This window comes from Schistocerca americana, chromosome 9 (genome assembly GCF_021461395.2).
Source record: "Schistocerca americana isolate TAMUIC-IGC-003095 chromosome 9, iqSchAmer2.1, whole genome shotgun sequence".
In the NCBI taxonomy this organism is placed as follows: domain Eukaryota; kingdom Metazoa; phylum Arthropoda; class Insecta; order Orthoptera; family Acrididae; genus Schistocerca; species Schistocerca americana.
Genome location: NC_060127.1, coordinates 197,894,452 through 197,908,834, shown reverse-complemented (window position 1 = coordinate 197,908,834; position 14,383 = coordinate 197,894,452). Strand labels below are relative to the sequence as shown.

Genomic DNA, 14,383 nt, shown 5'->3' with positions numbered 1-14,383 from the left:
ATACCGCGAAGGGCGAGGTGTTGCCGGACATAGCGGTAGTCGTCTGGGTTGTCGAGTTGGAATTTAACAGTGTCTCCTTTGTATCTTGCTTTCGAGCCCTGGTTTGATTTCCTTGACGAAATCCATATAGCCTTTTGTCTGGTAACTAATGATGGGTGGTGCGCGGATTTTCTCTGAAGACGCTGTTGCCCCAGGGCGGGGATCGTCGCCTGCGTCATGTGCGAGTTCACTGAATCTGTTTGAAGTGCGGACATTTGCCACTTCCATGTCCTCCTCGTCATCGTCAGGTAGAGGGGTGGCCATTGCTGCAGCCACGTCCTCCGTGGCTTGTTTTTTGCTGCTGACAGCAGACATGCCTGGTTCGCCTTCGGGTTTGTGTGTCTTTCTAGTGTGTTTTTTGTGTGTCATGTTTTGTTTTCGGCGGTCCCTAGCGGTACCACGGTCGACTGTAGTGAATGGTTGATCTGTTTGGGTAAGTCAACGTCTGGCATTGGGGAAAGTCACGAGACAGCACGCTGGGATTGCCAGTTGCACCTTGGCTGTCACCGTGGGGTATCCGGACCCTGGCTCGGAATCATCCCTATCTTCGGTGGAAGCAGAGTGGGAGCTCTGCTGCGTGGTGTCGCGATATTGGGAAGACTCGACAAATTTGCTCACGCGCATCACGACGAAGTTACGACAAGCATCATGAATAGCTAAACTCAACGACAATTTTGCCCGTAAACGGGCAATAAACTAAGCGCGTGTATTTCGCGGCGTTCGCACACCGTCTTGTTCAGTGTGCGTCGTCGCAAATACAATAACCAACACCGGCGGGCGCACGCCGTTTCACGGCAGTCAAGTGCGTCGGCGGAGAATAACGTAGTAGCGGCGATCAGACCAGCGTTAGCGCAGTGCGTCCGAACAGGTCGGCGTCGCAGCCCAGAATGCGGTGGCCGGCTGGCGCGGGAGAGCTATGCATGCGTGCTACAGCACAGTTCGCGTGCCGAATTCTCGGTCGTCGCTACAGGTAGTACACGATCTTGTAAAAACAATGATGGCGCCGAGTGACGGAAGTAAATCGTGTGTAAAGTGCCAAAAAACAGTTAATAGCAAGGAAATAGCTTTAGTGTGTGGATTATGGTGTAGAAAATCATTCCACAGTGATTGTGTAGGCCTTAGTAACAGAGCGGCCCGTGCAGTGTCGTGTTCTAAAGAGCAAATTAAGTTTCATTGTGAAGCTTGCGAAAATAGGTTAGGTATCGAACTTGTCAGAGGAAAAGAAGCGCATGAACCCAAAAGCTTGGAGAACAGTGTAAACAGTTGCTTACTGGAGCTTGTAGAAAATCTTCTGAAGTTAACATATGAAATATCACATGATAACTCGGCAATAAATAGAAAGCTAGATACAGTTCTAAGTTCAAATGCAAGATTGGAAGAGTATTTATTACAGTCCCTGAAGCGTTACGAAAAACGTAGTGGAGAAACCCCTGCCAACAGTGTAGTGTGTAAGGAAAGTGATCCTATTAGACGAATAACTGAAATTAATGTGGTAAACGACACAACTTCACATAACCAAAGCGGAAATAGTAAACAAATGTGCTGTCCATCAGAGCATCAACAAACTGATAACAGTTCGCTGCATATTGCAAGCGATCTCCCCAGACATTTAACTAATGGTCAACAACAAAACGTTGCAGAAGCATGCAGTTCAAATGTAAGTAGGGAACAATCCAATGAATTAGAACGAATGTATGAAGTGATTTAAAATGTAAAAGTAACTTATCACGTAATCAAAAATACTCCATGTAATTAAAATATAACAAGTGTGTGCTACGATAGAAAGTATTATAACATTCATGCGAATCCTAGAGACGAAACCCCGACAAAACATTCCATTTATTCTTTTACCGTTGATCCAAATAAAGAATCGTGTGGCTGTGGGACGAGTTGTGCATTACAAAGTAACAGTTAGAAATTGAGGTACTTTGACAATACATGTGAACGGTAGCCAAGTGCGCTAATAATTACAAACAGTAACATAACATGTGCACGAGAACAAAATATACCAATAATTACAAACTTGAGCTTTTACCACATTGAAACTGATGTATGAAACAAAATTTTAGGTGTCTCAAATTAAAAGTTATAAAATGGCAAACATTAAAATATGTCATTAAATGGACCATAATAAGTACAGTGGTAAGGCAGGGCATAATATTCATGTACAAATTGGTGATAATGATTATTATATGTATAGTGCTTCGTTGCTAAATTACAATGGATAAATATTAATTAGAAAATCATCAAGACACACATTTTGGCATTACACTGGTAAGGCGTTTTGTGCAAGATGGTAATTTACCCCCTTTTGTTCAAGGCTCAAGTTTTTACTGTCAATATCCAAGTTGTGTTTTCATCTTTTGATCTTGTTTGTTTACATTGAGTGGCTCTTAATTACAAAGCGCATAACGTATAGGATATACTGTGAGGTCATTGTTTTATCATTTATTATTGTTGTTAATGATTTTTATCATTTTATGATTTTATAAAAGGATTTCGGCATAGGCTTCTTTTCCAAGAAGTACCCTACACAGCAAAAGGAGATGATGTACATCTTTGTCAATGAAACAGCTCATTTCATGAGTAACAAAGGGGAAAATATATGTTGAGACTATGGTTGAAGAACATAAAGCGTGCAAAAGTGCACTTGCAAACAGAATGGAAGCTCACTATCGGAGAATTCTAATGCACCTGGAAATCTCAAACATAGAGCTCCATTAAAACAATAGTTGGTACAGGAGATGACTCAGGCATATTCTACGGCAGAAAAAGATCATTGTTAATCCCTTGTTTTATTTTGTATTAACACCTCCTGATCTCGCACTGTAATGTTTGGAAAATGGATCTTTCATTTGACGGTTTATTGTGCAATTTATTCCTTATAGAAAATTCTGTTTTGTTTGTTTTACCTTTGAAAATGTAACTCCAAACTGGCTCCTGTTCCATGAGTGTGTATGGAACTCCTAGTGAAGTAGCATACTTAATAATGTTTTCACTGATACACACAACAAATTGGAAGAAGTGCTAACTTGGTTCAGTAAGGATATTCAGTTTTTTAAATAGTTCTTGACAATGAATCTCACTATTAATTTTAGTTAAAATTGTTATCGTCCTCAGTTTGAAAATAGTGCCCATGTTTTGTGCTTTTAAACCCAAAAAAGAATCCATATGTGAGAACTAAGTGGACATAGGAACAGTGTGTCACCACATGACTTTGGCTGTTGTTATGAATTCAAGATGGAGTCTGATGAGTCTAAAATGCTGACGACGTTCTTTTTTTTGTGTTATTTCCATGTCAACTGACTGTCAGTATTCATCCTTAACTAGTTTGTGTTCATTACACAGTATATACGTTTGTCATCTATGTGCAAGGTGACATAGTTGTTTTCCCACTGTATGGAAATGTGCATGCTTTTTGTTTTCTTTGTTTTCAGTAAGGATTATAACATTAAAACTTCCATTTGGCAGCCCTGCCCCTCCTTAAAAAACTATTAATTGCAAAGGGCACCAAATTATATAGAACTGGCTCTCTGTATGTTATTTGCTATTCATTACACAAAAAAGAAAGAAGTTTTGTGGTGGTCATGACATTACTTAAACAAGTGTGTGGTATTTGTAGTTCACACAATAGTAACTTGGTGCTCTCCTTTTCAGTGTCTGCAAGAGTGGGGGGTGCCTGATGACCACAGTGGTACACAGGATGCACGAAGCATCTTTAAAGAGGTGAGGGCAGCTTTACTTTTGTATTCTTCCTATGCTGCTGTGAATAATTGTATTACGTAACATAGAAAGGCAGTTTATTATTTATTTTCCATAAAAAGCAATACTTTTTTTTTTATTTTCAACAGGTACTATAAATCATGTCATATCTTGCAGGAAACAATTACAGAAACACAGTGCATTTCAGTTATTTATAGATTGTATGGTGCAAAGAAAGATAGTCTACCTTTCTGAGAGGCATTATGTATTACTATAAAAACACCTATTAGTAATAAACACCTGCAGAGCAACATCCACATGGGTACTAAGGAAGTTTGTTAAGCAATTTGATACTCGTGTCATAGAGCCTGTTTGTATCTTTTGTCTGATGTCATGCAGGGCGATAAACACAATCAGCGGAAGTGTGGTTACAGTGTAACTGGTATTTCCATTTTGTGGTGCAGTTGGCAATTTTTGTGCCACAAATAATGCATTTCAGTGTCACAAATTTAAACAGTACTTGTAGGTGCCATCCTAACTACAACCTCACAAATGTCGTCATATTTGGGGGGGAGGGGGGGGGGGGGGAATGCGACTGTGAATATCAACAATTTAACATAAGAACCACTAAAACATTCTGTGGAATACGTACGGAGCCAATTCCAAGTGGTCAGCAACTGTAAGAATTATATGTAGGCTACTAAATTGTAGGAAGTGCATCTACTAACATAAATCATTTAGAAATCCCTGTACAGTGCACTGAAAATTATGATGTAAGAAAAATATGTTAAATACATAATGGCAGTAGTAAACTGGCGGCATTGACTGGCTAGACAAGATGACAGATCCATTGGGAAAATAGGACTTGATGAACATTGACATGACTTCGAGTGTACGAAATTATGTGGTGGCATAATGAAATTCAGTTGTGTAGAAAGCTTTCATGAAAAACAATGTACCATAAAATTTAAGTTGTACTCCTAGGTTGATGCATAACCACTTTCTTGCAAATTGGGATGTTATTGAAACAACCCACTGAGTTTTTAAATGATCAGCATAAATGTATTGTAGAGATTGAACAGCTACATACACACATTTGCACCTAATCTACACCTTTGGCTATGCTACAGATCAGTCCATCACCACAGCTAGTTTTCCTGCATTTACATTTGTTGGCTTTGCCTTCTCACAACCAAACTGTAACATTCCAATCTTACCTAGCCCTCGAGCTACACTACAAACCAACCTGTCACAACATACTTTTTTTTTTTTTCTAGTTCACACATGTACTAAAATAGGCACTGCTTCAATTGGTTTGTGACACTACTTTGTACTTAATTAGCTAGAGGTGGCACCTACCAGTAGGACTGTGCAATGTGTGTGTGTGTGTGTGTGTGTGTGTGTGTGTGTGTGTGGCATTGGAAGAGCAGCTGGATGAGTTAACCACATTCCACTGACCACAAAATTTTCAGGATTTAAACTCAATCGAGAATCTGTGGGACAACGTCGATCGTGCTGTTCGCGACAAACCTAGCACAGCTGGCTGCGGCACTGCAGTTAGTATGGCTCTGTGTCCCCATTGATACTTACCTGAGCTCCACTGACATTCTTCCTGAACATCTCGTTGCAAAAAGTGGTTATTCCAGCTTCTGACATATGGTCACATTAATGTGATTGGACAGAGTTTGTATCACGCTAGCAAAGATTTTATATCTACAGTAAGGTGTCCATTCGTCCCGTTTTTCCTGGGACAGCCCGTTTTTTACCAAAATGTCCCGCTGTCCCGAAAATTTTTTTGGGGGACGCTCAAATGTCCCGTTTTTTTTATGATTCCGCTTAGCTAGAGTATTTTACGATACTGGTTGTTTGACTTGCTATGAACTGTGCAATTATTTATGCTAGGAAGTGTGTGATAACTTTCAGCATATCCCAAACATGTACCGAACTGTCAAAAATCGCAAGTAATTTTAAACGCACTATAGGTTTCTCTTCTAACTCGATCCACTGAATCTGTCCTTTCGGTCCAGAGACACTCTACACCACTGATACTTGCTCTCTGGCTTTCGTCACTACACTGTTAGTGTTTTGCACTGTGCAATGACTGTTTCATTATGCCAAAACAAAAGTGTAATTTTATCAGCGATATAAAAAGCGAGTTTCCTTTTATCACTGGTAGTGGAGAAACTGTAGAATGTACGTTGTGCAGATCAAAATTTGCTATTGGTCATGGTGGAAGGTCTGACATTGTGAATCACATTAAGATGAAGAAACATCGCATGAGTGATCAAATGAAAAGAGCAAATAAATGCGTGAGTAACTCACGTAAACTTAAAATCAGTAACAGAATTGCATAGGCAGTTGGCATCACAAGAACCTACGTTTGCATACCACAGTGCAATGCATAACCATAGCTGTAAGTCAATGGACTGTACTACAGCAGTTGTTAAAAAACTTTTCAATCCTAAATTCACATGAGGACACACAAAATGTAATGCAATCATTTCAAATGTTATTGCACTGTATGCAGCTCAGCAGGTTTTAAATGAACTGAAAAGTGTTTGATTCATTTCTGTAATGATTGATACATCGAATCATCTGGATTTGAAGTTGGTTCCTCTCCTTATCAGATATTTTCACACTGAAAATGGCATCACTGTGAAAGTGCTCAAATTGGTTAATATAGCTGGAGAAACTTCAGATTTACTTCAGAATTATGTGTTGGAGGTCTTAAAGAAATATGATCTTGAGGGAAAGATGATTGCAGTTTCTGCAGACAACAATAACACTAATTTTGGTGGTAAACAGAGGAAAGGAAAAAACAATTTGTTCTATAAACTGCAACAGAACACAGTGAACAATATAGTAGGTGTTGGCTGTCCAGCACATGTTGTGCACAATTCTTTACAAACTGGCTCAGATTGCCTACCCACCGACTGCCAATTATTGTAAACAAAATCTACCAGCATTTCCACATACATACAGTAAGGGTTGAATCTCTGAAGTCATCCTGTAAGTTTACTGAATTGGAATACAAAACTGTACTTGGGCACAGGAAGACAAGGTGGCTATCTCTGCTACCAGCATTGGAAAGAATTGTAGAGATATTTCCTGCTTGGAAATCATATTTCATTTTCCTTGATTAGTGTCCTGTTATCCTTAAACAATTCTTTGACAACTCTGTGTCTATTGTTCTTCTACATTTTCTTGTTAGCCAGATAAAACCTTTCTCCACAACAATTAAATGTATTAAGAAACAAGAAATCACAATAGTGGAAGTTTATCAAGAAATAAACAAATTGTTGGGCAAATTACAATGTAGAAAGTCTGAAAGATTTCTCACATTCGTTGTACATGAGACTCTAAGAAAGCTGGAAGAAGAGGGTGAAATTACTGCAGAACAATTTCATATTTATGCTGACATCTTCTATGACTCCTTCATTGAGTACATTATAGAATGGTGTTCACCATTTCTCGCATCTTTTAAAGCATTTGACTGGGTTAGTACTGAAAATGAGCAGCTACAGTGGAAGGATATTCAGGACTGTTGTGTTTTTGTTAAAAGTATTGTACCAAATTTTCCTGTTTATGAAGACGAACTGTTCGATGAATTTTCATGTGCACAGAATGTCATAAAAAGTGAAGAAGGAGACAAAGCAAGTGTTAGTGCAACGTGGTGTAAAATATTTGCTTATTTCAAAAGGAAAAACATTAACATGAAAAACATGATTCATTTGGTGGAGTTTTGTCTGGCACTTCCTGGGTCAAATGCTGCTGTGGAATGTGTGTTTTCGTTAGTGAACTCTTTGTGGTCAGGTGAAAAAAACAGAATGAAAGTTGAAACAGCTAGGGCCTTGCTCATTGTCAAAACACACTTTAATGGTGTATCGTGTACTGACTTTCATGATACAATTTCAAACGAAAATGCAATTCTTGATAAAGTACGTAAAAGTGAAAAGTATGGCGATAGTGTGGCAGAATAATTGTAAAAAGTGATTTGGGATCATCTGAGTGCAGGTTGTAAAGGTAAACTTGTATGTGTATTAAATTTAGTCAATACAATATTTGTGTCCCATTTTTTGTTCATTGTCCCAGGTTTTTCTCTAATTTATTTTAAATGTCCCCTTTTTCGATGAAAGTGAAATGGACACCATAATCTACACTGAAATTATGGTGTAATGGGATCTTCAGCTGCATGGTCTGACCACAGCACTGCCAATTTTCCTTCTTTACCAATTCTGTTTAGCCTAAAGAGTTGCAACTATAATGGAAGTAGTAATTGAAAAGCAAAATGTACAACCAAAATCAAAACTTTTCCGTATGATTAATTTTGGAATCACCTACCATAAATTTCATAATAATTCACTTTCTTCTCTCCACTTCATCATCAATGTATAATAAAACAAGAGTTAAGCAGATTTTTGAACTTGTTCATTCCCTGCATAGATCATTGCATAGCTGACCATGCTCCTTCTGTAGTATTAGTGTGTGCACTTGCATTTCAATCTTTGACAATAATTTTATGGTTCACTGTCAAGCCTTGTTATCACATTGAGAAGAGCGTTTTCTGTTCTTTTGTAAATGACTTCAAAGCAGCACTTCTTGCAGTATTTTACACACCACCCAACATCAGTTTGCTTAAAACATGATTATCTCTTCCTGATTCTCTTGCCAAACATGTATTTGTCAGTCCCTACAACACAATCCAAAACAGACTTTGTAGCAAAAGCTATTCTAGTCAACAACAGTATGCTTTGATAAATGTAGCAGTTAAGCAATAAAAATGCTACTACATTTTTGAACCTATGAATAAATTATTTTAATGTGTTCCCCATTGTCAGCCTGCCTTCCACAAACCAACTTTGTAGAACCGTTGTATGTCATCACTTGTATATTTTCTTACTACAAGCTTCATTGGCTGAAAACGTATCTGCAGATCCTGTATTTTGCAATGATCCGTGAACCATATGTCATTTCAGTTCCTCATCTTACAAATGGAAGCAACTTTATTGTAACGTGAAACACCACCTCAAAAACTTGTGTCATATTCTGAAAAACATATAATACAAAAAATAAATACGAAAATCAGTGCCCAACTTTATAATCCGTAATAGCCAACTCAATAACTATCAATTTTAAGCTCTCCAATTTGAAAGTGGAAATAATGGAATCATATATTTTGCTGAAATAAATCTTATATTTGTCAGTTCTTGTCGGCTGCTGATATTATCACCCAATTTGATACGACCTGTGGCAACAAGTTACCAGTAACCATGCAGCTAAATGTCCCATTGCACCATAATTGCACTGCAGATACAAAATCTTACCTAGTGTGATAAAAACACTGTCCAATCACATTAATGTGACCATATGTCAGAAGCTGGAATAACTATTTTTTGCACCGAGCGAAGTGGCGCAGGTGTTAAACACTGGACTCGCATTCGGGAGGACGACGGTTCAATCCCCCGTCTGGCCATCCGTGATTTCCCTAAATCGCTCCAGGCAAATGCTATGACCTCGCTGTCTGGTCTCCTTCCCCAAACAACCCAACCCAACCCCAACCCAACTATTTTTTGCAACGAGATGTTCAGGAAGAATGTCAATGGAGCCCAGGAAAGTATCAATGGGGACACGGAGCCATACTAACTCCACTGCTGCGGCCAGCTGTACTAGGTTTGTCGCGAACAGCACGATCGACGTGGTCCCACAGATTCTGATTGTGTTTAAATCCTGAAAACTTTGTGGTCAATGGAATATGGTAAACCCATCCAGCTGCTCTTCCAAACACACACACACACTAAGAGCCGTGTGACACTCTGCATAGTCCTACTGGTAGGTGCCATCAGGCCAAGGAAAAACAAACTGCATGGGGGGGTGGAAAATGTCCCCAAGGAAAGATACGTATTTGTTTTGATCCACTGTGCCTTCCAGAGTGATGAGGTCACACAGGAAATGCCACGAAAATATTCCACAGACTATAACGCATCCTCCCTCAGTCTGGACCCTTCCGACGATTGGCAGGGTATTTGCTTTCAAACGTTTCGTGCTCGATGGCGTGTAAAACGTGATTTTGTCTGAAAAAGCCGTCTGTAACCACTCGGTGGACTCCAGTTGCTGTATTGGCATACAAATTCCAGCCTGTATCGCTGCTGACCAGCAGTCAGAATATGTTCGTGAACCAGACTCCCGCTGTCTTTTTGGACCTCTAATAAATCTTTCCATTTCCAAATTCCGACAATGATTGCACTCCAGAATGAGACTTTCACTCTGCAGCAGTGTGTGCACTGATATGAAACTTCCTGGCAGATTAAAAATGTGTACCGGACCGACACTCGAACTCGGGTCCTTTGCCTTTCGTGGGCAAGTGCTCTACCAGCTGAGTTACCCAAGCACGACTCACTCCCCGTCCTCACAGCTTCACTTCTGCCAGTACCTCGTCTCCTACCTTCCAAACTTTATAGAAGCTCTCCTGCGAACCTCGCAGAACCAGCACTCCTGAAAGAAAGGATATTGCGGAGACATGGCATAGCCACAGCCTGGGGGATGTTTCCAGAATGAGATTTTCACTCGGTCCGGCACACAGTTTTACTCTGCCAGGAAGTGTCATATCAGCGCACACTCTGCTGCAGAGTGAAAATCTCATTCTGGAAACATCTCCCAGGCTGTGGGTATGCCATGTCTCCGCAATATCCTTTCTTTCAGGAGTGCTAGTTTTGAAAGGTTCGCAGGAGAGCTTCTGTAAAGTTTGGAAGGTAGGAGACGAGGTATTGGCAGAAGTGAAGCTGTGAGGATGGGGCGTGAGTCATGCTTGAATAGCTCAGTTGGTAGAGCACTTGCCCGTGAAAGGCAAAGGTCCCGAGTTCGAGTCTTGATCCGGCACACAGATTTAATCTGCCAGGAAGTTTAATGATTGTACTGTTTTCTGCATTCTCCTTGTCACGCTTTGTGTACCCTCCACTGTTGGTGCTGCCACTTACTGTCTGTGAGCTGTTATTGCACATGTTAAACATAAGTAATGGTCACATTAATGTGACTGGTCCGTGTGTTTGTACATCTTAGTGTAAACTGTTGTACTACGTGTACTTGAAATATGTTTTACAATTATAAGCGTGTATGTTGATGGCAGTGTAAGTAATTATTTCTTTCCCTTGAACACCCCTTGACGTGAATGATTAATAATGAGACTGCATAGAATCAAAACTACCATCTTTTTAAAAAAGAATGAATACTCTGTTATATACTTGGCTGCTACATAACCGCATTTTTGAAGTGTATGTGAGATTAGATACACTAGTAAAATACACTATTCGCCGTTGATCATTGTACAAACTCATTTCATATTGTCGCGCAGTAGGGGACAGTGTGCTATGGACATAATACATGAACTGGCGTGGCAGTCATTAAAACAAAGGCATTTTTCGCTGCGGCTGAATCTTCTCGTGAAATCTTTGTCATCAAATTTCTCCCTGGGTTACAAAAATGCTCTGTTGCTGAACACTCTGTCAGGCACTTAATAGTCAATTGCACACTAATCATGTAGATGTAGGTGAAACTTACTGAAACTTTCTTGCGTATATGTGCAAGCAACTTTTTGGCCCCAGAATTTTACACTGTGCTTTTGAAAAACTAATTAAGAAGATGCTGAGCCAACATTAGCCAGTTCAGGAATCTGGCCATACCCACAGAATTAAGAGTGATGATGACACACTGAAGATTCAAGATTGACAAGGTTAACAGTTTACTTGTAGCTAATTTACCTAAAACTGATGGCCAGGTATTGAGAGTAAAACATGATGAGCAGCTAGGTTAAGATTATAAAATTAGAACAGTTTATAAAGGATACATAATCAGTTACCTATTGTGTAATGACTTGCTTGAAGAACACTGGGAAGACAGTCACAGTTATTCTCTTACTTTGGTTGAGTCGTGCAGTAAACTTCTTTTATCCCCTATTCAGTTCAGTAGGCCTTTAGTTTAGATCTACTCATCTAATCCTCAGATCTCTTCCATAGCACACCATGTGGAAAATTTCTATTTTTGTTGTGCCTTTAGTGTTTATCATACATTTTCATATAAGACTACACTCTAGGCCAGTACTTTCAGAAAAGACTTCTTGGTACTTAAATTCCTATGCTATGTTAACAATTTTTTTGCATTGAAATAGGAACTATCTTATTCATGTTGAAATCTGAGGGTTATTCATCTGCTTCATGTATCTTGCACAACAGATGGAATAGTTTTGTCGAGACTGGCCCTCTCGACATCTCAATAATTCTGTGGGGGTGTTCTCTGCTCCAGGGTTCTTTCATACTGCTTTTCGTTACTACCTTTTGTTTGTTGTACTGGTATTATATTGAGCTATGTAGATCAACTGATGTTTTCGATATTGCCTTTCATTAGTTTTCATGATTTTATGCTGTGTGTTTTAGTGTTACCTTTTAGAAATGCTTTGAATTTTTGTCTTATCGGCATTTCAAGTAGATCTATGCAGCTGTTTTCGATATAGCTTTTTCTTGTCATTTCAAGTTGAGCTGTATAGCTCAGCTGAAATTTTTCATATTATAGGTTGGACATTTTTACAGATATGGAATTCTCAGGCAATTACGGTTTACCTGGAAATCTCATAAGATCTCAAGGAATTCAGTGTTTTCAACCAAGCATTGTAATTTATTTGTTTGAGCTTTATAAATCACAAATTTCAAAATAGTTAATATTTGAAAGCCTGTTAATTATATGAATACTATTCCTTATAAATAATCCGTCTTTGAAAACTGCGATTAAACTAGTGCTTATTGGTTAGTACGTCTCAACTGTGAGGAAAGAAAAGCTGTTGATGTAATGGAAAACCCTGATCTCCCCCTCCCCCCCTTCTCCCTGGCAACCCCCTGCCCCACCTCTCCTCCACTCCCTCTGTGGGTTCAGGGATTAGAATAAACCCAAGGTATTCCTGCCTGTCGTAAGAGGCGACTGAAAGGAGTCTCACGTTTTGGCCATATGAGTTTAGCTACTTGGGAGCCTTAATAACAAATTATAACAGTATTGGAAAGGCTATAAGGGAAAGAATACAAGCAGGAAACAGAGCTTACTCTGCAAATATGCAGCTTTTCAAAAGTAGCCTTGTTACAAGAAAAACTAAATTGCTAATATATAATTCCCTAGTCCGCCCAGTTATCACATACTGCTCAGAGGTGTGGACGTTGACAGAACACGATAAAAATGCTCTAAGAAGCATTGAGCGGAAAATACTACGCAAAATCTATGGGCCAATATGGGAGGAAGAAGGCTGGAGAATGCGCTACAATGCCGAATTACAAGACTTAATACAAGGCAGGGACATAGTAAAATTTGTGAAATCACAGCGAATACGATGGCTAGGACACTTGGAGAGAATGGCAGAGGATAGAATTCCAAAGAAAATGATGAAAGGTATGATCCATTCAGTTAGGCGAAAAGGGAGACCTAGAAGAAGACGGATCGATGAGGTAATAATGGATATCAGCAATATGGGAGTCCGGGGGTGGAAAGGAGCAGCAAATAACCGAGAAGTGTGGAGGGAGATTGTTGAAGAAGCCAAAGCTCACCAAGGGCTGTAGCGCTACTGAAGAAGAGAAGTTTAGGTCCCATTTTATGGTTTGACCTGCCACTTTCAAAATTCTACAGAAATGCGGGCCACGTGGCGAAGGACGCTTTACGTGGTTTACGAGTTATCTATAGTGCCCTTAGATTCGATCTCCTGAATCTCTTGTCATGGCTTTGCATCTCCACCTGCGATTCAACTATTTGGATGAGGACACTTTTCGGGGTATGCCATCTTCTTCCGTTGTCTCCTGTTCTCTTTTGCCAACATGACAATATTGGATTTCTCTGCGCCCAATAACCAGCACGGTAGCCAGTCCGTTGTGGTGGGGCCTTCATATACCAATTTGGTGGTAGTCCAATGACAGCACAGGGATTGCACTGCTGATGCCTCAGCTGTAAAGTCCCCACATATGCCAAGAAGTAGATGCCCGTCTTCCTGGGTCATCAGGAGTCCCAGCAACGGCCATCGCGCCAGTTGGACTGTGCTGTGGCTGTGTGGCACCTGTGGGGAGAGCCCATGATCAGAGTGGGTGGCATCAGGGCGGATGACCCGCAATGAAGTGGACTAAGTTATCTCTTTCTGGTGACCATACGGCACCAGCAGTCTCTAAGAAGGGGAAGAGCGAATACAGTGCCGATAGCTACGACTCTAAATTGTTTCCATCCCTTGCTACACCACGGGAGGAATGTAGGGCTACAGAACGGAGAGAGCTATATTCGCCTCGGTTTTTAGTCTGTACCAGAACCTGCGGGGACTCCTTTATACCTCAGTTTTTCATTGGACACCTTGAGGATAAGTTTGGAGAAGTGACAGCACTGTCAAAGATGCAAAACGGCGCAGTCTTGATTCAGACAGCATCCCCAGCCCAATCCTGAGTGTTAACACACCTGGGACAAGCTGGGTGACGTTCCTGTTTCCGTCACTCCCCATAAAATCATCAACATGGTCCAGGGGATCATTTTCCATCACAATCTCCTCTTGCAGTCTGACCACGCGCCAATTTAGAATGGTGGAGTGTTCATTTCATCTGGTGCGTTTACAGGGAACCCAAAGACAACAGGGTTG

At 40.2% G+C, this 14,383-nt stretch overlaps 1 protein-coding gene across 2 annotated transcripts in view; it reads left to right on the top strand.

Moving 5' to 3' along the window:
- The first annotated feature begins 920 nt into the window (after positions 1-920).
- LOC124551101 (zinc finger and SCAN domain-containing protein 31-like) overlaps positions 921-14,383 on the top strand; it is a 185,529-nt gene continuing 172,066 nt past the window's right edge. Inside the window, exons 1-2 of one of the 2 annotated variants that reach the window (XM_047126031.1) lie at positions 921-1,696; positions 3,697-3,765. In XM_047126031.1, coding sequence (XP_046981987.1) covers positions 956-1,696; positions 3,697-3,765 — 810 coding nt within the window. In that variant the 5' untranslated portion in view covers positions 921-955. The remainder of the gene's footprint in view (positions 1,697-3,696; positions 3,766-14,383) is intronic. The other variant, XM_047126030.1, reaches the window with a different exon arrangement.